Source organism: Oryctolagus cuniculus, chromosome 10, assembly GCF_964237555.1.
Source record: "Oryctolagus cuniculus chromosome 10, mOryCun1.1, whole genome shotgun sequence".
NCBI classification, from domain to species: Eukaryota; Metazoa; Chordata; class Mammalia; order Lagomorpha; family Leporidae; genus Oryctolagus; species Oryctolagus cuniculus.
The window spans coordinates 45,745,919-45,771,127 of record NC_091441.1 but is presented as its reverse complement, the minus strand read 5'-3'; the positions used below and the strand labels follow the sequence as shown (position 1 = coordinate 45,771,127).

General features: G+C 38.0%; 1 protein-coding gene across 6 annotated transcripts in view; it reads right to left on the bottom strand.

The window, feature by feature from the left end:
• TRAPPC8 (trafficking protein particle complex subunit 8) overlaps positions 1 to 25,209 on the bottom strand; it is a 120,275-nt gene that overhangs the window by 24,310 nt on the left and 70,756 nt on the right. For all 6 annotated transcript variants that reach the window (XR_007921809.2, XM_008261178.4, XM_002713489.5 and 3 more), the window contains 8 exons: positions 24,093 to 24,247; positions 14,652 to 15,094; positions 12,904 to 13,048; positions 11,755 to 11,851; positions 10,431 to 10,499; positions 10,285 to 10,343; positions 8,921 to 9,094; positions 415 to 516 (listed from right to left, as the gene is read on the bottom strand). Coding sequence is in view for 5 of the 6 variants with exons in the window: in XM_008261178.4 (XP_008259400.1) it covers positions 415 to 516; positions 8,921 to 9,094; positions 10,285 to 10,343; positions 10,431 to 10,499; positions 11,755 to 11,851; positions 12,904 to 13,048; positions 14,652 to 15,094; positions 24,093 to 24,247 (1,244 nt within the window). In the remaining variant the exon portion in view is untranslated. The remainder of the gene's footprint in view (positions 1 to 414; positions 517 to 8,920; positions 9,095 to 10,284; positions 10,344 to 10,430; positions 10,500 to 11,754; positions 11,852 to 12,903; positions 13,049 to 14,651; positions 15,095 to 24,092; positions 24,248 to 25,209) is intronic.

Below are 25,209 nucleotides of genomic sequence, written 5' to 3'. Positions count from 1 at the left end.
AGTTAATGCTATCATCAGTTGCTATACAACTCCAAAGAGCACACTTTACAGTTTACAATATACCCCATGAAGTTCTGTAATGATGTGATCCTGTTACAATGAATAAGAAAATACAGAGAATATTTTTTCCTTTTTCTTAATCACATCAATTCTTTTCCTAGCAATGAATTCTGGATTTAATAGAAGGAAACCGCAAGATCATAGATGCCTCTCAATACTCTTAATAAAGGTTCTAATGCACTTTAAAATCAATTTATTTTCTTTTCCAATTTTAATCAGTCTTCTGTCACCAATTCTTGACCTAAATCCCAAAATAAATACCTGAACAAACCATACCTTATCAAAAACACAAAAAGCAGCCAAAAAACCCCTTACAAATGCAAAGCAAAGTCCCAAACCAAACCATACTATTACCTGTTTCTGAGGCTGTGAAAAGGCTTCTTTTCCTATAACATGAAGAATAACATGATGTTGACCTTCCAAAATAAGCTGCTTACTGTCTTCCACGACATATGCCTAGAAAATACAAAGCATATTGAACCACTTGGCAGTAACCACAAAAATACCAACACAATATTTGATGGAAGGTAGAAATATTATGGCTAGTATCTATCAACTATCAACACTCATGGCTGTACCTGCATTTCCAATCTATTAATTCAATCAATAAAGAATTTGTCCCAAAAATCTAACTTGCTGCAATATACCATGATTGGCCTAGATACCTTAGAGAGACACACCTTGAAATCTTTTGCAATGTACTCCAGAACTCTTAAGAAACTACTTAAAAAGAACTGTGCTGACATCTGTTATACCATCTGTGAATGCCAGTTCAACTCCAAGGTGCTCCACTTCTGATCCAGCTCCCTGCTAATGCATCTGGGCAAAGCATCAGAAGATGGGCCAAATGCCTGTCCCCTCCCAACCAATGTGGGAGACCTAGAAGGAGTTCTAGGCTCCTAACTTCCATCTGGTCCAGCCCCAACTGTTGCAGCCATCTGAAGAATAAACCAGTGAGTAGTCTCTCTCTCTCTCGGCCTTTCAAATAAATAAATATATGTTTTAAAGATTTTATTTATTTGAGAGGTAGAGTTTCAGACAGTGAGAGGGAGAGACAGACAGAAAGGTCTTCTATCCATTGGTTCACTCCCCAAATGGCTGCAACGGCCGGAGATGCACTGATCCAAAGCCAGGTGCTTCTTCTGGATCTCCCACATGGGTTCAGGGGCCCAAGGACTTGGGTCATCTTCTACAGCTTTCCCAGGCCATAGCAGAGAGCTGGATTGGAAGAGGAGTAGCCGGGACTAGAACCAGCACCCATATGGGATGCTGGCACCACAGGCAGAGGATTAACCTACCGCGCCATGGCGCCAGCCCCCAAATATTAAAAAATAAAAAAGAATAAAAATAAAAAACTATGCCAGAACACAGGCTCTCTTCTTTACTGCACTTCCAGTATACAGGCAAAAGATTTACTCTTAAATTCTTTATTCTGAAATGCCCTAGGGTTGGTCACCCACAGCAGAGAAAAATTTATGAGTATAATCATAAATCCTATAAGTAGAAATGTCACATTCTTGGAGAACACTTTTAAAAAAGGGATTTTTTCTTCCTACAATATAATGAGCTGATTTCATCTATATTAAAATGCTTTTTCTAGGTTATAAATCTTTTCCTACCAAATTGCTACAGTTCTGAAAAAAATATTGTAAATGATTGTGATTTACTATTATTGTCACATTATGCAAATAAAAGGCTTGATTTTTTTCAAAAAGCTAATTTTCTTTACCATTAGATTCACACAGACATAAAATTATTCAGTCAAAATGCTATATAAGTTTCTAAAGATTTATTTATTTGAAAGTCAGAGTTACACAGAGAGAGAAGGAGAAGCAGAGAGAGAGAGGTCTTCCTTCTGCTGGTTCACTTCCCAATTGTCTGCAATGGTCGGAGCTGCACCAATCCGAAGCCAGGAGCCAGGAGTTTCTTCTGGGTCTTCCCTGTGGGTACAGGGGCCCAAGAACTTGGGCCATCTTCTACTGCTTTCCCAGGCCATAGAAGAAAGCTGGATAGGAAGTAGAACAGCCGGGACTTGGAAGAGCACCCATATGGGATGCCAGCACTGCAGATAGCAGCTTTACCCCTATGCCACAGCGCCAGCCCCTGTACAAGTTTCTAAATGCTTACTTTTAAGTTCTGTATCATGGACTAGTGACAGTTCCTTTCAACATATGATACTTCGAAATGAGCTGCACTAAGGCACAGGATAGACAGGACTTGCTCGGCATCCAGGAGTACAGAAACCAGAAGTGCAGGAAGGGTTAAACACCTGATGGATGACCTTTAGCCCAGAGGGAAAGTATGCTGACAGATGAGGTCCTAAGACACGACAGCTATCTTTCCAGATGGTTCCACGGGATTGAACAACAGCCACTATATCCATGGCTATTTCTATAACATCCTCCACCCTGCACAAAGGCTTGGATTTTTGAAACAAGCTTAAAAAGTAGAGATATATTTATATATATTTGAAAGGCAGAGTGACAGAGAGAGAAGAAACAGAGAGAGAGACAGATCATCCACCCAATGGTTAACTCCCAATGCCACAATGTCAGGGTTGGGCAAGGCCAAAGCTAAGAGCCTGGGACTCCATCCTGATCTCCCAGGTGGCTGACGAGGCCCAAGTACATGGGCCATCATTTGCTGCCTTCCCAGGCATATTAGCAAGAAGCTAGACTGAAAACAAAGCAGAAGGACTCACTCCAACCCTCCAATAGGGGATGCTGGTTTAGCTTTAGCTTATTAACTGTAAGCATTAGCTTATTAACCTGCTGTGCCAAAAACACAGCCCCATTTTTAATTAAGATTGGTTACAAATTGTACTATGTACCCTTCCTAACTACTCTTTTCATAAAAATGCCACCCAAGCTCTTAGCTTTCCTGAATCATATTTTATTCAGAATCCTGTTTCCTCTGCATCTTATTCAACAATTTAAATTTCAAATCTGTAATTTAACAGGTCATTTTTTTGTGCTAAGTTACAGCCCTCACTTAAGAAATGTACCACTTTTTCAACTATGCACACAATAAACTTATAATAGGTACTTCATATTTCATTCTTTATTCAAATTCTCATTTTTCAGCCAAGAAGCATCACAGTCTTGCTTTTTTTGTTTTTGTTTTTTCTTGTGATTACTCATACTAGTAGTAGTCTTTACTTCAAGGAAATGTTTTGTTTTGTTTTGTTTTAAATGCCACTTCTCTAAATCTAACCAAGGTTAGCTATGGATATAACATTGAATATGCAATTCAGCATGCATTACTCAAAATCTTGTTTCATAAATATTACAAATTCTTACTTGGCATGAACCTGTCGAGTAACAGTCACAAATATTAAGGGTCAATTATACATTTACTTAATGCATCATGGTTTACATTAAGGGGCACTGAGTCTGAAAATGAGATCCACTTTATAGCAAGCTTTATAAGTATCTGATTTTAAGCTAATAATGTACAACTCATCTTTCTAACATGAAATACTTTCTACAGTCAATTAAAGTACCAACTCATGTAAGCAGTGTTTCATTTGAAGTTCATACAAACCCAGCTTAGTTTAAAAACAAAAAATGCAGCCGGCGCCATGACTCACTAGGCTAATCCTCTGCCTGCGGCACAGGCACTCTGGGTTCTAGTTCCGGTCGGGGCGCCGGATTCTGTCCCGGTTGCTCCTCTTCCAGTACAGCTCTCTGCTGTGGCCTGGGAGTACAGTGGTGGATGGCCCAGGTCCTTGGGCCCTGCACCCACATGGGTGACCAGGAGGAAGCGCCTGGCTCCTGGCTTCAGAAGCACACTGGCTGTAGCAGCCACTTGGGGGGTGAACCAACAGAAAAAGGAAAATCTTTCTCTCTCTCTCTCGCACTGTCTTACTCTTCCTGTCAAAAAAAAAAAAAAAAAAAAAAAAATGCAGGGACCATTCTATATGGGCACCTGTTGGAGTCCTGGCTCCTTCACTTCCCATCCAGCTCCCTGCTAATGTGCCTGAGAAAGCAGCAGAAGATGCCCCAAGTGCTTGGGCCCCTACACCCATGTGGTACACCTGGATGGAGTTCCAGGCTTCAGTCTGGCCCAGCCTCCAACAGTCATTTGGGGTATAAACCAGCAGATGGACTATCAGAGAGACATTTGTGATCTCCCTCTCTATACATAACTCTATCTTTCAAATAAATAAATACTTTTTTTAAAAAAGCTTATTTAAAAACTTGTGGTTTAATTAAAAGGACACTTTGGAACAGCTGAATCAATTCAAAATACATGAGCTGATCACCTACTATTGGTATGTTTCCACACTGATTCATATCAGACAATACAAATTCATAACTTCATCACATAGTTCAGGTGAGCATTTTGGACAAGATATGTAGTGTCAGTGTACAAATATTTTTTACATATAGGTAATGCATGTAAATGATACAAAAGGGTGCAATGTAAAAATAGGGCTCCTCCGTACTACAGTTAACTTGCAGGGAGAATAATACTTAAGAAATCTCATTCTACCATGTGTGGACTTCATTTGGAGTCAGTTATTTCAAACAAGGTAAAATGGTATTTTCAAATAATCTGGAAAAACTAAACACAGATCCAAATTTTAATAATTATTAGGAATTTATTATTAATTTGGTTGGTTGACATAATAATACTATAAGGTTATATTAAGTAACCATCTGATAGAAGTACATAGAGAAGTACTGATAAATGAAATATCACCTAAGTCATTTTAAAAAATACTACAGCAAAAAATAAAAGATTTTAAAAAACAGGGGTTGGCACTGTGGTGTAGTGGGTAACACTGCCACCTGACAATCTCAGCATCCCACATGGGTGCTGGTTCAAATCTTGACTGCTCCACTTCCAATCCAACTCCCTGCTAATGCACCTGGGAAAACAGCCAAAGGTGGCCAAGTGTTTGGGCCCATGCAAACATGTGGGAAACCCAGAAGAAGCTCCTGGCTCCTGGCTTTAGCCTGGCCCAGCCCTGGTGATGGCAACCATTTGGGGAGTGAACCAGAGGACAGTAGATTGCTCTCTGTCTCTCCCTCTCTCTGTAACTCTGCCTTTTAAATAAATTATATGTTTAAAAAAAAGAAAAGGAAAAAAGAAAAATAAAAAGAAGGAAGGAAGATAATATGGGCAAGCAAGTAGATAAAATACGAATATCAATAAATTAATGCTTGCTGGAGCCTGAGTAATGGCTATCTCCAGGTTCATAGTGATATTGTTCTTTTTTTAGAGTGTTTGAAAATGCCTATAATAGATTTTAATAATATCTGCTTTCATGGACCTTGCCATACTTATAGTATTCATCTGATATAAATTAATTCTTTTTATAGGTAAAAGAAAAAGTCATATGGAGCTGTAACAAAATTATAAAAAAATTTTTAAGAAAGCTTTTATTTAATGAATACAGTTTACAAAGGTACAGCTTTAGGAATATAGTGGTTCTTCCCCTCATAACCTTTCTCTCACGGCGAATCCTTCCCACCTCCTACTCCCTCTCTCATCCTATTCTTCATTAAGATTCATTTTTAATTAACTCTATATACAGAAGACCAGCTCTATACTAAGTAAAAATTTCAACAATTTGTACATTTTCAACAATTTTGTGTATGTGGGTACATACACAAAAAGTATAAAGTACTGTTTAAAAATAAGTTTTACAGTTAATTCTCATAGTACAACTCGTTAAGGACAAAGGACCTACATGGGGAATTAGTGCACAGTGATTCATGTTGTTAATTTAACAATTAAGACTCTTACATATGATGACAGTGATCACCCGAGGCTCTAGACATGAGCTGTCAAGGCTATGGAAGCATGTTGAGTCCATAAACTGTCAGTATTTTGACAGGGACATAAACAAAGTGGAAGTTCTCTACTCCCTTCTGAGAAAAGTACATCCTTCTTTGATGGCCCCTTCTTTCCACTAGGGTCTCACAGAGAACCTTCATGCAGAACATTTTTTGCCACAGTGTCTTGGCTTTCCATGCCTGAAATGCTCTCATGGGCTTTTCAGCCAGACCAGAATGCCATAAGGGCTCATTCTGAAATGAGAGTGCTATTTAGGGGATTTGTCATTCTATGAATCTGCTGTGTGGACTGCTTCCCATGTTGGAACATTCTCTCCTTTTTAATTTGATCTATTGTTATTATCAGATACTTGTTCTTATTTATGTGATACCTTTGACACTTAATCCTCTCTACATGATCAACTATACACTTAATATGATCACTTTAACACATCAGATGGGATTAGTACCACCTAGATTAATGGGATTTGGAGTCCCATGGCAAGTTTTTTAGCTTTACCCTAAGCGGTAAGTCTGTGGGAATATGTGCTGACTTGTACAGCTCCTCCTTATTCCCATTCTAATTTTTCACTGGGATCAAATTTCAATTGATTTTATACACCTATGATTAATTCTATGTTAAGTAAAGAGTTCAACCAATGGTATTAAGTGGGAAAAAATAAAATAATAAACTGTTCCTCGATAGCCAAGACAAGGGCTGTTCAAGTCGTTGCTTCTCAGAGTGTCAATTTCACTTCTAAAGGTTTCCTATAGGTATTCTGTTCATTGTCACAGATCACAGAGAACAAATGGTATTTGTCCCTTTGGGATTGGCTTGTTTCACTAAGTATGATGTTTTCCAGATTCATCCATTTTGTTTGCAAATGACCAGATTTCTTTTTTTGTTTGTTTGTTTTTTTTACCACTGTGTAGTATTCCATAGAGAATATACCCCATAATTTCTTTATCCAGTATTCCACTGATGGGCATTTAGGTTGATTTCATGTCTTAGCTATTGTCCACTGAGCTGCAAGAAACATGGGGGTGCAGAGAACTCTTTTATTTGTTGATTTCATTTCCCTTGAGTAAATTCCCTTGAGTGGGATGCCTGGGTCATATGGTAGTACTATATTCAGATTTCTGAGGTATCTCCAAACTGTCTTCCATAATGGTTTTACCAGTTTGCATTCTACCAACAGTGGGTTAGGGTACCTTTTCCCCCACATTCTTAGCAGCATTTGTTGTTTTTTTGATTTCTATATGAAAACCATTCTAACTGGAGTGAGGTGGAACCTCATTGTGGTTTTGATTTGCATTTCCCTGATAGCTAGTGATCCTGAACATTATTTCACATGTCTATTGGACATTTGGATTTCCTCTTTTGAAAAATGTCTGTTTTAAGTCCTAGACCCATCTCTTAAGTGGGTTATTTGTTCTGTTGTTGTTGAGTTTCTTGATTTCTTTGTAGATTCTGGTTATTAATCCTTTATTGGTTGCATAGTTTACAAATAACTTCTCACAATCTGTTGGTTGCCTCTTCACCTTCCTGTTTCTTTTGCTGTACAGAAACTTCTCAATTTGATAATTCCATCTGTTAATTTTGGTTTTGACTGCCTGGGCCTTTGGGGTCTTTTCCAAGAACTCTTTCCCCAATGTTCTCTAATAATTTGATGGTGTCGGGTCATAGATTTAGATTTTTAATCCATGGGGGACTTTTGTGTAAGGTGTAAGGTAGGGGTGTTGCTTCATACTTCTGCATGTGGAGATCCAGTTTTCCCAGCACTATAAGTTGAAGAGACTGTCGTTGCTCCAGGGATTGGTTTTAGCTCCTTGGTCAAATATGAGTTGGTTGTAGACGTTGGGATTGATTTCTGATATCTCTATTCTGTTCCATTGGTCTATCCATCTATTTTGTATCAGTACCAAGCTGTTTTGATTATAACTGCCTTGTACTATGTCTTGAAATCTGCTACTGTGATGCATCCAGCTTTGTTTTTGTTGTATAAGGTTACTTTAGCTATTCGAGGTCTCCTGGAACTCCATATGAATTTCAGCATCATTTTTTTCTAGATATGAGAAGAATGTGTTTGGTATTTTGATTGGTATCGCATTGAATCTGTAAATTGTTTTTGGAAAAATGGACACAATGATGATATTGACTCTTCCAATCCACGAACATGGAAGATTTTTCCATTTTTTGTATCTTCTTCTATTTCTTTCTCTAATGTTTTGTAATTCTCATTGTGGAGATCTTTGATGTCCTTGGTTAAAATTATTCCAAGGTACTTGATTTTTTTTTGCAGCTATTGTGAATGGGATTGATCTTAGAAGTTCTTTCTCAGCCACGGCATTATCTATGTATATGAAGGTTGTTGGGTTTTGTGTATTGACTTTATATCCTGCTACTTAACCAGACTCTTCCGTGAGTTCCAATAGTCTCTTGGAACATTTTGGATCCCCTATGTACAGAATCATGTCATCTGCAATAGGGATAGTTTGACTTTCTCCTTCCCAACTTGTATCCCTTTGATTACTTTTTCTTGCCTAATGGGCTCTGGCTAAAACTTCCAGGACTATACTGAATAGCAATGGTGAGAGTGGCCATCTCTGGTACTGGATCTCAGTGGGAATGATTCCAATCTCTCCCCATTCAATATGATGCTAGCTGTGAGTTTGTCATAAATTGCCTTGATTGTGCTGAGGAATGTTCCTTCTAAACCCAATTTGCTTAGAGTTTTCATCATGAAAAGGTATGTATTTTATGAAATGCTTTCTCTGCATCTGTTGAGATCACTGTAGTTTTTTTCATTATGTGCTGTTTTTTCACCAGTTTGTTAATGTGATGTATCACACTGATTGATTTGTGAATGTTGAACCATCCCTGCATACCAGGGATAAATCCCACTTACAGTGGATGGAAGAGCTCTCTGTCTCTGTTTCTCTCTGAAACTCTGCTTTTCAAATTAATATTTTAAAAAATTTTTAAAAATAAGAAACTGGAAATTTTAAGTGTAAAAAAATAGAGGTATACATTTGTTCTTCAGCTTTAAGAATCCAAATAATTTAGTAACACATACCTTCCATAATATGATAATATTCAGATCCACCTCACTGCACTTTTGAATCAGTCTCACAGCATCCTCTGCTGATCGTTTTTCTGGGTGCATAGACAACTGAACTTGTGGTTTTTTCAAGTCCGAGGATAAACTTCGATAAAAGAAGTCTGCACATGGACTTGCTGAACTTATTATCTGTTGAAAGAAGTAACTTATCTAAGTGAGCTATCAATTTATTTTGTCACATATATTTAGTCTCAAATTCTGACAAAATTCATATTTTAGTACACTTACATAACTTGCCTGAAAGTATTCCAAGAGAAACATGATAAAAATCACAACCTTAATGTAATTTAGTAGTGTTGCTGATATTTCTAGAGATGTAAGAATTTTTTTTAAAAGAAATAAACAAAACAGATAACTAAAGTCCTTAAAGCTAAATTCAACCATTAAAGAATCACAGTATCTTCAAAAGTCCTACGTGTGTGGGAATTACTGGGCTTCTGGAGCTGCTTCCTCAAATGATCAACTGATAATCACAATGTGAAAAGTGAAAAAGTGTATAAGTACAGTTTGTAAGTACAGTTTTAATTATCAAGAAGAGCACAAACAAGGTGGTATCCTGCCGCTTGGAAATAATTACATGGACTTTTACACACTATGTTCAGTATTTTTGAAAATAAGTCCCCAGTGAATCTCAGATGACCTGCAGGGCTAGTTAAAAATACATACTCCCTATCTCTACCCAAGATATAATAAACCAGAGTTCTAGAGGTGAAAGGGCGAAGCCTGTATTTTTACAAAACCCTCCAGATGTAGGTCCTTAATACTCAAAACTAGGATTTGCAGACTAACAAACACCTAAATCTTACTGGGGTTGATTGTAACAATTTAGAACATCGGATTCTATCCCACTTAAACTAAATCAGAATTTGCATTTTATAACAAAATGTCCAGTGACTTAAATGTACATTTTTTGAGAATTTGAAAACACTGTTCTAGGTGATTCTTGTGCCTAGCTTATCATTTGGGCCTCAGAACCACAAGATATACCAAAATCCACATAGTTTTAACAGCTAGATGTTTACTCTGATCATTTTCTGAACTAAAAGGAAAGCTCCCCTAAATAATCCTTTTTTAATTTCAAGAAGTATACTTATTTCACATGACAGACTCAAAAGAAAGTTAACTTTAAATAATTAATTAAATAGTATAGTCCACATCCTATTTTTGGTTTGTTTAGGGGATGGACATAGAATGCAAACTCAACAAAGATATTCATCTTCCAGAGACTGAAAATTACAAAAGCTATAGGTTCCAAAAACAATCAGATATTCCAGAACAACTTTGAAATAAATCAACCACTATTGTGCTTATTTGCATACCTGTTCATTTCCAAAGATGATATCTGCAAAAGTATACTTTTCTGAGGACTGCATATTAGCTAAAAAACAGGAGAAAAAAATAATGTACCACTGACATAAAATACAAAATGGTCATTTAAGAAAGTATGAAAGCAAAATAAGTTTACCTTCTTTTTCCTTACATCTTATTGCCTTGAAGCAAAACTTTCCTTTCTCCCTACTGGCAAGTTTGGCGTCTAGAAAAAAAAATTTTCAAAAATGTTTCTCAGTTTATGACAAGGTAAAATTGAACTCATTATTCCAATTTTTTTGGTCAAGCTGGAAAATAATTTACTGAGTATAATAGTGTTTAATAAAAAACATCTTTACTTTCATCTCAATGAAACAAATGTTTACAAACATCTTAAAAAAGACAAACTTCAATTTTCTCAAGATACTCATATATTATCTGTGTGTGCATATATTTATAAGGATACTTCAAAAAGTTTGTGGAAAATAATTAAAAGATGTTGATTTTGGCACAAAAATTTCAAATTCATGGATATATGGGATCTTAAAATCTTTGTGAAAATTTGGATGGGTGACAAAGCAGCATGAATTCCAAAATTTTTATACCAAACTAAACTTATCTTTTAATTCAATTTTTCCACAAACTTTTAAGTACCTTATGGGTCTATTTCATTCCAGATTAAAAAGAAGCTTCAAAGATAAAAACTTTGGGGCTTCAGCCCAATCCCACCATTCTGTCATTTGTTTCTTCTTAGAAAGTTGTAATAGATATGATTTATACCAATATTATTATATGCACATACTTTGCTATTGTGCATTTTTCCATTATGGCAGGCAATGAAAAAATGTTAATACATGTATATTTTAACAACTGAAAGAATCTGAATTATAGCATAATTTACATTAAAACTATACTGAATTTTCCCCTATAAACATAACAGTGTAATAAACTTCAGAGAATATATACATTTTCCCATATTTTGAGTTAATTCCCTTCCATAATATCCAAAAGTAAGGATTAATGTGAGGTTAAGGGTTTAAATATTTTATGTCTTTTGAAAAAAAATCACACAATTCTTGTCCAGTAAGAGGACAAGTATCATTTTTTCAGTTTCACCTCAATCTTACAACTGCTGCCTCCCTGGGTGCAAATTATTAACAGGGTGCAGAGCCAGGAATAAAACCTGTACAACTGATAATAGGATCTGAGCATACCAAGCAACATCTGAACCACTGGGCCAAATGCCCACCATATTTGAATTTTTGACAGTGATCATATGACTCACTGATTTTACAAATTAAAAAAAAAAAAAGAAAAAAAAGTGCAAGGGAATAAAAATATGGGAAAGACTGGATCAAGATAGGTGATTTAAAGTCACATAAACTAATGAAAATGTAAGGTACCAATAATCTTATAATCTGGCACTAAAGCAGTGAAGATGTCAAATTTATTTTTAAAAAAAGGGGGAAAAAGCCACAAACCTTTGTTTTCTGAGAGATTTACAGATTTATATAATTTCCAGTGTTTGCTGCTACTTGATACTTGTACTATATGGAATTCCTTAACACCTGCTTCACTCTGTCAAAAAGAGATGTGAGTCATTTGGAATTTAAGAACAATAAATCAGAATATTCCAATGAGGACAAAAGTCATACATTACAAAGTCAGTATCAATTAACATAAGATAAAATTTGTAATTTGAAAAAAGTAACAATACATATTTCAAGAGGTTTGGGCAATTTAACTATCTCTCTAAATATTCTTAAAAAAGAGAAATTGGGGCCGGCACTGTGGTGTAGCAGGTAAAGCCGCTGCCTGCAGTGCCAGCATCCCATATGAGCGCTGGTTCAAGTCCCGGCTGCTCCTCTTCCGATTCAGCTCTCTGCTATGGCCTGGGAAAGCAGCAGAGGATGGCCCAAGTCCTTGTGCCCCTGTACCCGCGTGGGAGACCTGGAAGAAGCTCCTGGCTTCAGATCAGTGCAGCTCCAGCTGTTGTGGCCATTTGGGGAGTGAAACACTGGATGGAAGACTTTCTCTGCCTGTGCCTCTCTGTAACTCTGCCTTTCAAATAAAATAATTTTTTTAAAAAAAGATAAATCAACATTTAACCCAAGAAGTATTTTTTCCCCTTATCTGAGAGCAGACAAGAGAGAGAGGTTTGGGTGGTGGGGAGGAGGGTTTGGAGACAGATAAGCAATGACAGAGGCTGGGCCATTCTTGAGCATATAACTCAGTCTAGATCTCTCAGTTAGGTGGCAGGGACTCAAGTACTTGAGCCATCACCTGCATTAGCAGGAAGCTAGAATTCGGAGGGGAGGTTGGACTTGAACCTAGGCACTCTGATGTGGGATGCAGGCATTTCAAATGGCCAATTAATCGCTACACCAACTGCTGCTCCCCAAAATCTCAGTTAGATTGAAATTATTACCATATGGGGCTACTTGTCCTATAATATGTAGCATATTAATACTAGCAGATCCTTTTATTTTAAGAGTATGAAGAATGAAATTACAAAATTAATGGAGACATAAGATGGTATCACATTATTTTAGTTTCTATTCTTTTGTGACAGAAAAAGAAACTGTTAAGAACAAAGGAAACACTTCAGACATAATTGAAAACCAACTTACAGTATTGGTATTCTCCACATCCACAAAGACTAGCATATTGCCTCCTTTGCCTTCTTCATCAAGAGAATTACTTCTGCAGACAGTGGCTCGTACATTCAAAGATCGGCTGGTACAAATAACTGCAGTGTGTCTTAATATTCTGTGCCTAAAGAAAAGTTAAAAACAAGACCAAAAAAGAGTTTATTCTAAGATCCTCTCCGTATGTTCTGATTCTCTAATTCCAAATAAAAATTTTAAAAAATGGATGAATCTGGTGAGCATCTGGCCTAGCATTAAGATGTGGGTAAGAATACAGGTTTTCTGAGTCTCAGCTGATTCCCAATTACAGCTTCCTACTGTTGCAGACCCTGGGAGGAAGAGGTGATGGCTCAAGGACTTGGGTTCCTGCCTCCTATGTGGGAGACCTGGATTGACTTCCTGGCTCCTAGCTTCAGCCCAGTCCAGCTTCAGCCACTGCAGATTTGGGGAGTGAAACAGTGGACGGGAGCACTGTCTGCCTCTCAAATTAAAAAAAAAAAAAAAAAAAAAAAAAGATACAATAAAGTAAAATGAAGTAAAAACCTAAATCCAGTTCTACTCCTTCTCTATTTGGAAGGCAACTGTAAGTCTCCCTGACTCTGGGCATTTTCTCTGTACATCAAACTCATCTATATAATATATGAAATAACCTTTCATATAGTAATGTCTTGATTAGGTCTCTTCTCTGATAGTATTTCCAAAGTTACTGAACAACCACAAAATATACTCCAGCCTTTAACCTGGCATTCAAAGCTCTCTACCATATAACTTTATATTGCAAAGGTTCATTCCCCCTTTACTTCTTTCACAGAGATTTTACACCATGGCTGAACTGTATTTATTTTATGTTGCCTAACTTGTAAATCTTTGTTCATAAACACACCCACTCCCTGGAGTACCCACTCCTCTACTGACTATCTTCATGATAGCCAAATTCTGAAATGTTCACTCTCCTTGGAGGAAGCTCATTTTACTACCACCAGAGTCAACAAAGCTTTCCCTGAATGGGCCAGAGTACTCCCTCTCTCTATCATCTTCTTAAGGAGAATTAACATTTACTGAAGGACTAAACCATACTCAGTACTTAAAAATATTATCTCATTTTGCCTTTCTGTAAGTTTTAGAAGACATTTTATTTAGATATTTCATTAAGTAAAATAATCATAGTACAATTACTGCTAGCTAATTCTCTAAAATTGACAGTAGTGCTATCACTGTATATTCTGCTGTACAATAAATAGGCTACAGATCCTGCTATGAGCCAGGCAAATTTGATTTCTTCAATGATTAACCACTGTAACACCAGCATGTTCTGCAAATACACACATTTTTTTCATATATTCTCAGAGAAGGGAGGACATAAAGGAAAAGGAAAGGTATAATAATTTTCTTTAAAAAGAATGAATATAGGCAAGTTGTCTTTAACATATAAATGATACTGTTTTAATACATGGTGCATGTTAATTTCATTATCATCTGATGACTGGCCACAACACTTAGTCATATCTTCATTAAATTTATAGATAGAAGCAACTAAAGTTAAATTTTTTCCACTTTCAGCTACCTAGAATTTATAGTTATATTCAGGACAATCTTAGATATGTATAATTTGCAAGGAGTAATTTCTTGATACATAATGATATATATTAATGAATATCAAAATGTTCACTTGAAGATATGTACATATATTGAACATAAATGTTAAATCAAAAATATTTTATAATACTCACCGTATTTTAGGCTGCCTTTTGACACTTTCATAGTAAAACAAAAAGTTAATTTCATGGACACCTTCTTCATCTGGCCCACGTAACCACATTGGTAGCTGAACTGAAGCTCCAGGTAGAAGAACAGCATCAGGAAGGGGAACAGGAATCACCTCTGGCTGACTTCCTATGCCAATGTCAAAGTCTACAGAAGAAGCTGATGATATGAGTGCTGTACACACAGAGGTAGAATCTGTCACAACAGTCTTGTAAGCACTACAGTTTTCAGAAGCTGAGGGACTTAGTGGTGTTAGAACAGCAGTATTACCACCGAAAGTAAAGAACTCTGGACGTTTAGAAACAACCTTCAATCCAGTAAGAGGGCATTTGCTGACATTGACAAATTCTACATATGCTTTTCGGATTTCTCCACAGAGGAGCCCTGTAGGAAAATGTATAAAGAACACCTGCATTGGAGGGAAAAAATATTATTATATTGTCTGTCAAAATTTCTGAACCTCTAATGAAAAAATGTTAATATGCTATATTTCTTAACTAAAAGTTTGCAAGTATTTCATTAATTGTCTTGAGTAAATATCACTTTACAACTCCATTTCAGAAAACACAACACAGGAAGACAAATGTTTCTCTGCCACTCAGATTTTGGAATTATGAACTGAAGGCAAAAATACCAATTACAAGAGGACTAATATTAAAACATTCACTACTTTGTAGATTAAACATGGCTCTATGGGTAATTATCAGAAGTCTTAAAACCTTTATCATTGTCAACTTAAGAAGTAGATCAACTATTTATTTTCACATTAAGATGAAAGGATACAACACGGGTGTTAAAGGAAAATGTGCAGACTCATGACCCCATTAACTATGATTTTAAAATCCAACCAGCTTTCGGTCACTTCAGGCTTGCATGTAAGGGCAAAACTTCACCTGATTAATGATTTTTTATAGTCTTTCCCAGTTAAGTCTGATATTCAAATAGCTCACTCAAGAAATATTAATGTGTTTCATTATCAGGTACTGCCACAAACTGGCAGGGGTTAAATAACACTTCACACATACTTCCAAAAATTGTTTTTCAAAATTGACTCCTAACACTTGGTTTTATGATCTCAGGCAACAGATAGAGGAATTATACTAAACAGGTAAAAATCTGGACTAACAAAATTACCCAGTAAGTGACCTACATTTAAAAGATCCTTACAGAGGCTGGCATCGTGGCACAGTTAAGCTGCTGCCCAGGACACCAGTTTGAGTCCCGGCTATTCTATTTCTTGTTTTTTGTTTTTGTTTTTTAAAGACTTATTTATTTATTTGAAAGTCAGAATTACACAAAGAGAAGGAGAAGGAGAGGCAGAGGCAGAGGCAGAGGAAGGGAGGGGGAGAAGGAGAAGGAGAGGGAGAGGGAGAGAGGGAGAGAGGGAGAGAGGGAGAGAGGGAGAGAGGGAGAGAGGGAGGGAGGGAGGGAGGGAGGGAGGGAGGGAGGGAGGTATTCCATCCACTGGTTCACTCCCCAATTGGCTGGAGCTGCACTGATCTGAAGCCACAATGAGGAGCCTCTTCTGGGTCTCCCACATGGGTGCAGGGGCCCAAGGTCTTGGGCCATCTTCTACTGCTTTCCCAGGCCATAGCAGAGAGCTGGATCAGAAGTGGAGCAGCCAGGACTCCCAACTGGTACCCATATGGGATGCTGGCACTGCAGGCGGCGGCTTTACCCGCTATGCCACACTGCCGATCCCTGGCTGTTCTATTTCTGATCCAGCTCCCTGCTAATGTGCCTGGGAAAGCAGCAGAAGATGGCCTGTGTTTGGGCCCCTGTAACCCATGTGGGAGACTTGGATGGAGTTTGACTCCTGGCTTCAGCAAACCCCAGCTGCAGCCATTGAGGCCACTTGGTGAGTGGACCAGCAGATGAAAGATCTCTCTGTAACTCTGCCTTTGAAAAAAAATAAGAAAATCTTTAAAAAAAAATTCTTTATACTTAAGTATCACAACTATGCGGACAGTATCCAAGGAAGGAGAAATACAAGTATAAAAACAACAATATGGGGCCAATGCTGTGGCATAATAGGTTAAGCCTCCACCTGCGGTGCTGGCATCCCATATGGGTGCCAGTTCGAATCCCGGCTGCTCTACTGCTAATCAGGTGCATGCTAATAGCCTAGGAAAGCAGAAGGAGATGGCCCAAGTGCTTGGGCCCCTGCACTCATGTGGGAGAACCGGAAGTTGTTACTGGCTTTGGATTGGCCCCGTTCCAACCGCTGCAGCCATCTAGGGAGTAAAACAGTAGAAGGAAGACCCCTCTCTCTGTTTCTCCCTCTGTAACTGTCTCGCAAATATATAAATAAATCTTAAAAAAAAAAAAAAAAACCACGAGGGAAAATGTCCTAATAAACAGCTGACAGTCCCAAGGGATTTACAACATTCTGGTGCAAACATCCAGTGATTTTTTTTTAATTTAAACCTAAATGGGACTTGATTGTAGCCATATTCTTTTTTTTTTTTTTTTTTTTTTTAAGATTTATTTCAAAGAAAAAGAGAGAAGGAAAGACAAAAAGAGAGGTCTTCCACCTGCTGGTTCACTCCCCAAATGGCTGCAATAGAGAGGACAGGGCCAGGCTGAAGCCAGGAGCCAGGAGCTTCTTCCAGATTTCCCATGTGGATGCACAGGTCCAAGCACTTGGGCTGTCCTCTGCTGCTTTCCCAAGCACATTAGCAGGGAGCTGGATTGGAAGTGCAGCAGCTGGGACTCAAACCAGCTCCCATACTGGATGCCAATGCTGCAGGCAGTGGCTTAACCCACTACACCACAACACCCATCACTATAGCCATATTCTTAAGGAATCAGATAAACTTTGGTGAAACAGGTAAGAGGGAGTAGATGTTTGATACAGCAGTTCAGAAGGCACTTGGACACCATAACTGGAGTGCTTGAGCTCAAAGTTCTAGCTCCACTTCCAATTTCAGCTTTCTGTTAATGCACACCATGTGAGGCAGCAGATGATGGCCCCTAGGAGGTGGGTCCCTGCCATCCACATGGAAGATCTGCATTGAGTTCCAGGATCCTGGCTTTACCCTGGCCCAGCCCCAGCTACTGAGGACATTTGAGGAATGAACTAGCAGATGGAAGATATCTCTTGCTCTCTGCCTTTCAAAAAAAAAAAAAAAAAACTGTAATAATAAAAAAAGAAAATGGATATTAGAAAACACAAACTGAATGAAGAAAACCAAAAGATAGGAAAAAATAAACCTTACATAGCATTATACTGAAGATATTTATCCTGCACTAATTAATCAATATCAAATAAGTTAAAATTTGTGGGAGAATATCAACTTTGAGATGTTACATCCGAGAGTTGCATTATTACAGAGTATAGACATCCTAAAACACAGAGACAATTGATGCCAAGAAGACTATGGCATTAATAAAGTAGGAAGAGTTATAGATTAAAAGACCAGTGAAACAAAATGTGTACTGATCATGTGTATCTTAAGAATACACATTTTGGGAGTTGGTGTTAAGGTGCAGATTAAGCCACTGCCTGCAATAACAATATCCCATGAGAGTCCCAGCTGCTCCATTTCCAATGCAGCTCCCTGATAATGTGCCTAAAAACAGAGGAAGATGGACCAAGTACTTGTGGCCCCACCATCCACCCGTGTAGGAGACTCTGACAGGAGTTCCAAGCTCCAGGTTTTGTGGCTCAACCCCTGGCCATTATAGCCATTTAGGGAGTGAACTGGCAGATGGAAGCTCTCTGTCTCTCCCTCTCACTCTGTAACTCTGCCTTTCAAATAAGTAAATCTTTTCTTTAAAAAAAAAAAAAAAAGGGATAGCTTTCATCTGTAGAAAAAAAAATCTATACATATATTGCACTTAGACTATTTGACAATTGTCTTTAGATTCTCACTCTGAAGAAACCAAAACTGGAAACTTAAGTCACAAGGATGTGGTTTAATGCATGAAAGACAAAATGAAACTTGTACTAGAAATCTACCCCAACATTCACAGAAAATGCCTCCATCCTAAATATATTCTTTGCAATAGTAAATAAATGTACATTTGTATATTGTAAGGAAAAATCTTTAGGATATAGATACGTCCATTTTTTTTTTTTGGCCCTTCAGTTTACAACCTTTTTTATTTAATCAACAAAAACATTACTTGTTATGTTGCAACAAGAAGTTCTCTGTTCTAGAATACCCTCTTCCAGAATTGCAACCATAACAACAAAAACTTTTTAAAACATTTATTTATTTATTTGGAAGGTAGAGTGACAGGCAGAGATGGAGAGAGAAAGAGAAATGTTCTATATTCTGGTTCACTCCTCAAAGGGCTGCAACAGCCAGGGCTGGACCAGGCTGAAGCCAGGAGCCAGGAACTCCATCCTGGGTCTGCCACATGAGTGGCAGGGGCCTGAGCACTTAGCCATCTTCTGCTACCTTCCCAGCTGCATTAGGAAGAAGCTGAATCAAAAAGGAGGCAGCTGGGACTTGAGCTGGCACTAGGATATGGATGCCAGCATCATAAGCTGCAACTTAATCCACTGGACCACAAAGGCAGTATCATAAAATTTTTTTAAAAACTATGATTTGCAGAAAGCAAAGTTAAATGCAGAATTACCAATATCAACAACAATATTAATGGATTAACGCATATTTAAATACTGATGAGTTCAACAGAGTTTAAAATCAGATATCATCTGGTTCAACTTTCCCCATTTTATAAGTGAAGATAAGGCTTACTCTAAAATTGAGCTCTGTTCATAGCAGTGTACTATCTGTAAGGCACTCACATAAAAATCATTTTTACATTTAGCAATCTTAGTTATCTGAAGAACATCTAAATGATAAGGCTTAGTGGAAATTGTAAGGTAACAGAACCATTAAAAACTGCATATTTGGGGTAGGTGTTGTTGCCACTGCTTACAACACATGTACAGCCTATGTCAGAGGGCCAGCTCGAGTCTCGACTACTCCGCTTCTGATCTAGCTTCCTGCTAATTTGTCTGGAAGGCAGCATATTAATGGCCCATGTACTTGGGCCATGTGGGAGATGTGGATGGAGTTCATGTCTCCTGGCTTTGGTCTGGCCCAGCCCTCCCTGCTGTGGCCATTTGGGGAATGAACCAGTGGATGGAAGATCTCTCGTCTCTCCTCTCTCTGTTACCCTGCCTTTCAAATAAATAAAAATAAATTTAACTGCATATTTTGGTGTCTTCTACTGATAAAATTACAACTTCACAGGGATCAGAAAAATTTTCCATTTTGAAAATAAGCTTTCATTGGAGCCAGCGCTGTGGCGTAGCAGGTTAACGCCCTGGCCTGAAGCGCCAGCACTGCATATGGGTGCTGGTTCTAGTCCTGGCTGCTCCTCTTCTTATCCAGCTCTCTGCTATGACCTGGGATAGCAGAGGAAGATGGCCCAGGTCCTTGGGCTCCTGCACCCGCGTGGGAGACTTGGAAGAAGCTCCTGGCTCCTGGCTTCAGATTGGCACAGCTCTGGCCCTTGTGCCCATCTGGGGAGTGAACCAGTGGATGGAAGACCTCTCTGTCTCTACCTCTCTCTGTGACTCTGTCTTCCAAATAAATAAAAACAAATCTTAAAAAAAAAAAAAAGAAAAGAAAAGAAAAGAAGCTCTCATAAACTGCTACATACACAATTCCAAACAAAATGTTTATTAGTTATTTCCAAACTATAATGGGGATTAGCACTCAAATAACATTTCAACTCATCTTCAGTCTCTTAACTCCTAGCAATAGCACTGCAATCCTAATCAAAATCATTATTGTGAGAACTTGACAAACTTGGATAGAAATGACACAGGATGGGGAAAAAAAAGAAAAAGTTACGAGAGGGACCTGACTTGCCATATTAAAAATAAAATGATAAGGCAACAGTATGGTGTTGATATAAAATGCAAAGAGGAAACAATATCAAACAATAGGCAGCATACAAAAAACAAACAAGTATAGGTACTTCAGGATATTAGTATAAAAGCAAGATGGCATGAGTTGTTTATAGCCTAAAATGGTATTGGGACTTAGAAACAACAAAATAAAAAATTATCAGATGGGACTTGAAATCTTGGGGGCTGAGTTGGTATAGTGGTGTAGCAGGTAAAGCCTCTGACCTGCAACATAGGCACCAGTTCACTGCTTCACTTCTGATCCATCCACATTCCTTCTAAGGGCTTGGGAAAAGCAGAGAAGATGGCCCAAGTGCCTGGGCCCCTGTCACCATTGTGGCAGACCCAGATGAAGCTCCTGGTTCCAGGCTTCTGCAGGCCCAGTTATGTAAGATCGATCTCTCTCTCTCATACACACACACCAGGTTAAGCCATCGCCTCAATGCCAGCATCCCACATAAGCACCGGTTAAAATCCCAGCTGTTCCACGTCCAATTCTGCTCCCTGCTAATGTGCCTGGGAAAGCAGTCAAAGACAACCCGAGTACTTGGGCCCCGCTACCAACGAGGGAGACCTGGATGGAATTCTATGCTCCTGGCCTCAACCTGACCCTGTACTGGCCACTGCAGCCATTTTGGGAGTGAACTAGGTGATGGAACTTTCTGTGTCTTTCCCTCTCTCTGTAACTCTGGCTTTCAAATCAATAAAATTAATCTTTAAAATAAAATCTCAACATGATAAGAGACACCAAATTGGGGCTGACATTGTGGCACAATGGGTTAAGCTGTCACCTGCAACACTGGCATCTCATATGAACACTGGTTTAAGTCCCAGCTTCTCTACTTCTGATCAATATCCCTGCTAATGTGCCTGACAAAGCAGCTGAAGACGGCCCAAGTGCTTGGGCCCCTACACCCATACAGGAGACCCAGATGAAGCTCTTGTCTCCTGGCTGTGGCCTAACCCCAGTTCTGGCTGTTGTAGCCATTTGGGGAGTGAAAGGATGGAAGATCAATCTCTGCCTGTGTCTCTCTTTCCCTAACTATAACTTTCAAATAAATAAAATAAATCTAAAATAAAATGCACACATATACAAGAACTACAAAAAGTTTATTTTAAAATAAAAGAGAGACACCATATCAAAATCACAATATGTACAAAATACTTGTCAATCAGAAAGCAGCACTCAGGTCCTTCTCTTAAGTCTTTTATCTGCTCTATAGAATTCTTCAAATGTGCAACAGAATTCAGCAAGTGTCAAACTGGGCAAAATGCATATAACTCAACACACACACCACCTAGCACTGTTCTCATGAGTGATCTACCCTACCGCTATAGTCACAGATTACTGAAATCATCCAGTAAGAAAAAAAAAAGGAAATAATATCCAATTATAAGAGTATAAACAGGCAAACATTTGGACATACAGAGGGAAAATATCATACGGACAAAAAAAGGCTGGTCAAAAAAATAAAAACATTGTCATCTCACACCAATCTTACTTGAAAAAGTTTATTAAAAAAACCTGAAAGTATCCATTATGGTATAGATTTGAAGTAATGGGCATACTCATTATAAAGATAAGTGAAAATTACAATAGCCTTGCTGAAGGTAATTTTGTAATACGTTGCAAGACTGAAAATTTACACACCATTGATCCAGTAATTCCATTTCTAAAATGTAGTCTAAAATGGAATATGGATAAAACATACACATAATGATGTTTACTGCAAAACTATTTATAATGATGAAAAACAGAACCATACCCATTGAAATATAAAGTGTGAAAATACGGTATACTCAGCCGGCGCCGCGGCTCAATAGGCTAATCCTCCACCTGCTGCACCGGCACACCGGGTTCTAGTCCTGGTCAGGGCGCCAGATTCTGTCCCCGTTGCCCCTCTTCTAGGCCAGCTCTCTGCTGTGGCCAGGGAGTGCAGTGGAGGATGGCCCAAGTGCTTGGGCCCTGCACCCCATGGGAGACCAGGAGAAGCACCTGGCTCCTGCCTTCGGATCAGCGCGGCGCGCTGGCTGCAGTGCGCCGGCCGCGGCGGCCATTGGAGGGTGAACCAACGGCAAAGGAAGACCTTTCTCTCTGTTTCTCTCTCTCACTGTCCACTCTGCCTGTCCAAAAAAAAAAAAAAAAAAAAAAAAAAGGAAAATATGGTATACTCAAATAAAAGGAAAACCAAAAGCAACTGGTAAAAAAAGTATTTTTATTGACTGAAAAAAAAAAACGTTGTTAAAGACACAAAGGAAGTTAACAGGATAAAACAGGTAGTACAATTCTACTTATAATCACTAAAATTATCTATATGTAAGTACACAATGAAAGGTCTGAAAAGTTACACACCAATTATTATCACTGGTACATTCTGGAGGTAGGTTGCTATGCTGAAAATTCCCCTTCTAGGAAACCTGAAGATGAAGGAGAATGGGCCTTCTTGCAGTGCTCATGCTTACATGATACAACCCTGCCTTTGGTTTGCCTCTCACATAGATTCCTGATCCAAAGATGGTCAAATTCTCTTCCAGAAACTCAAAATCTGAAGTGGTACAAAGGTAGAGTTTTTGAACTAAGGCCATATCCAAGCAATTTTTCTAGAGGTTTAGTTAGAAACATTTGCTCATAAACTCCCTGGAGTTTCAAATCCTTTCTCTTCTTTGAGACTTGTTCTGTAATACTTCAGTTTCCATGGACTATTCCAATATCCTTCTAATCAACAGTTCCTTTTCTCTTTCTCTGGTTATACTACCTAGTATTAGCTTCTATCTTTTGTAACTAAAAGATCTCCAATTCAGATAGTACGAAAGTAATAAAGGGAGCTGGTGCTATAGCACACTGGGTTAAGCCATGGGCCACAGGGACGGCATCCCATATGGCCGCTGACTTGAGTACCAGCTGCTCTACTTCTGATCCAGGTTCCTGCCAATGCACCTGGGAAAGCAGTTGGAAGATGGCCTGAGTCCTCGGGCCTCCGCACCCACATGGGAGACCTGGAAGAAGCTCCTGTCTCCTGGCTTTGGCCTGACACAGCCTTAGTCATTGCAGCCATTTGGGGAGTGAACCAGAAGATGGAAGATCTCTCTCTCTCTCTCTCTCTCTGCCTCTTGTCTCTCCTTTTCTTGCTGTGTAATTATCTTTCAAATAAATAAATCTTTTTTTTTTTAAAAAGTAATGGGGTAGGATAAGAGGGTAAAAGAAATAATTGTTTTATTCATATACTTCCATAATGCCTGAAATTTTTACAAGTATTCATTCACATATTTTTAGAATTATAATAAAAAGAGATACTGATTTCAATAACCACCATGTTCTTTTAGAAGTGTTTCCCAAATTTTCATTGATATTTTGAGAGTTACTGGCTGTGACTTAATGCCAATTTGTGTGACTACCTTATTCTTGTGAGTCTCTATTAAACACTAGCTTAACAACAAATATATGATTCAATGTAATATCACCAGCCTCAAATTCTAAAATTAATTTATTCAAAATATAATCAATAAGCCCAGGAAAATGTAAAACTCAAAATACCTCCAAGAGTGGCATTTCTTCAGTGATTATGGGGTCTAATCGTCGATCGGGCCCATATTTAATAGATGTTTTCTCTTCTTTTGTGTTGTTAAGCCGAGGGCCTTGAATTTCTAAATCCTGTCTCCCTCGGACTGACATACTCAAGGAATGTTTTCCTGAAATGAAGAGTAACCAATGTTTAAAGTAATTTGGCATGTTAACTGACATCAATTTAACTTAAATATATAAATTTTGTTTCAAATAATTTCTAGAAAAATTTTAGATAATACAACTAATAAAAAATTTAAAAAGAAATAAAAAAGTAAATATATATTAACTCCATATTTAATATAACCTGTGATATGCTGCTTAATTTCTCATTTTGGATATACTTATATTGCCGAAAGATTACACATCACTAAATGGGAAATCCTTTGAAACCTATATTTAACCATAATACCTATTAACCAGAAAGATCTGAAAGAACTGCTATCTGGACACAGACCAGGAGAAGAGATACATGTTTTCAAATGAAAAAATATTCAAAACACTGAATAGGTCAACTTTTCACTTTTACTCACATTCAAATATACAAGGGTGTGAATTATTTCTGGATTATAAATAACTAAATCTTCTCAAGTGACTCCACAAAGAACATTAAATACTATATAGGTAGTTTTTCAAAATTTAGCTTATTTAACATGTATATGAGATTTTCCCCCAAAAGCTTCCATTCAGTACATATGCATGTGAAAAAGGTAGGGTATGCAACACTTTCCAGAAAGACAACTCATAGCCTTTAATGTGCTGAAGGCCACTGTGAAGATCCCAGATCACGTAAGTATAATACTTTCATTCCCCCCACTTCATCAGACCCAAATCCCTACTAGCATTTTACATAATAATGAATTACTCCAAACACCAAAAAAAACCTCTGCATACAGGATTTAATAGTTCATTCAGGGTCTCCTTGCAATAATATTACATAATAACATACAAATTATGGCATTAATGCACATATTTGCTATCTTAAATGAAACAATTACTACTTTTTATTGACAACCTTAACTCTGTGGAACCAGATGGATAATCTAGTTAAAGATAAATGAGAAAAGGAACTTCAAAAAGTTCTTAACAG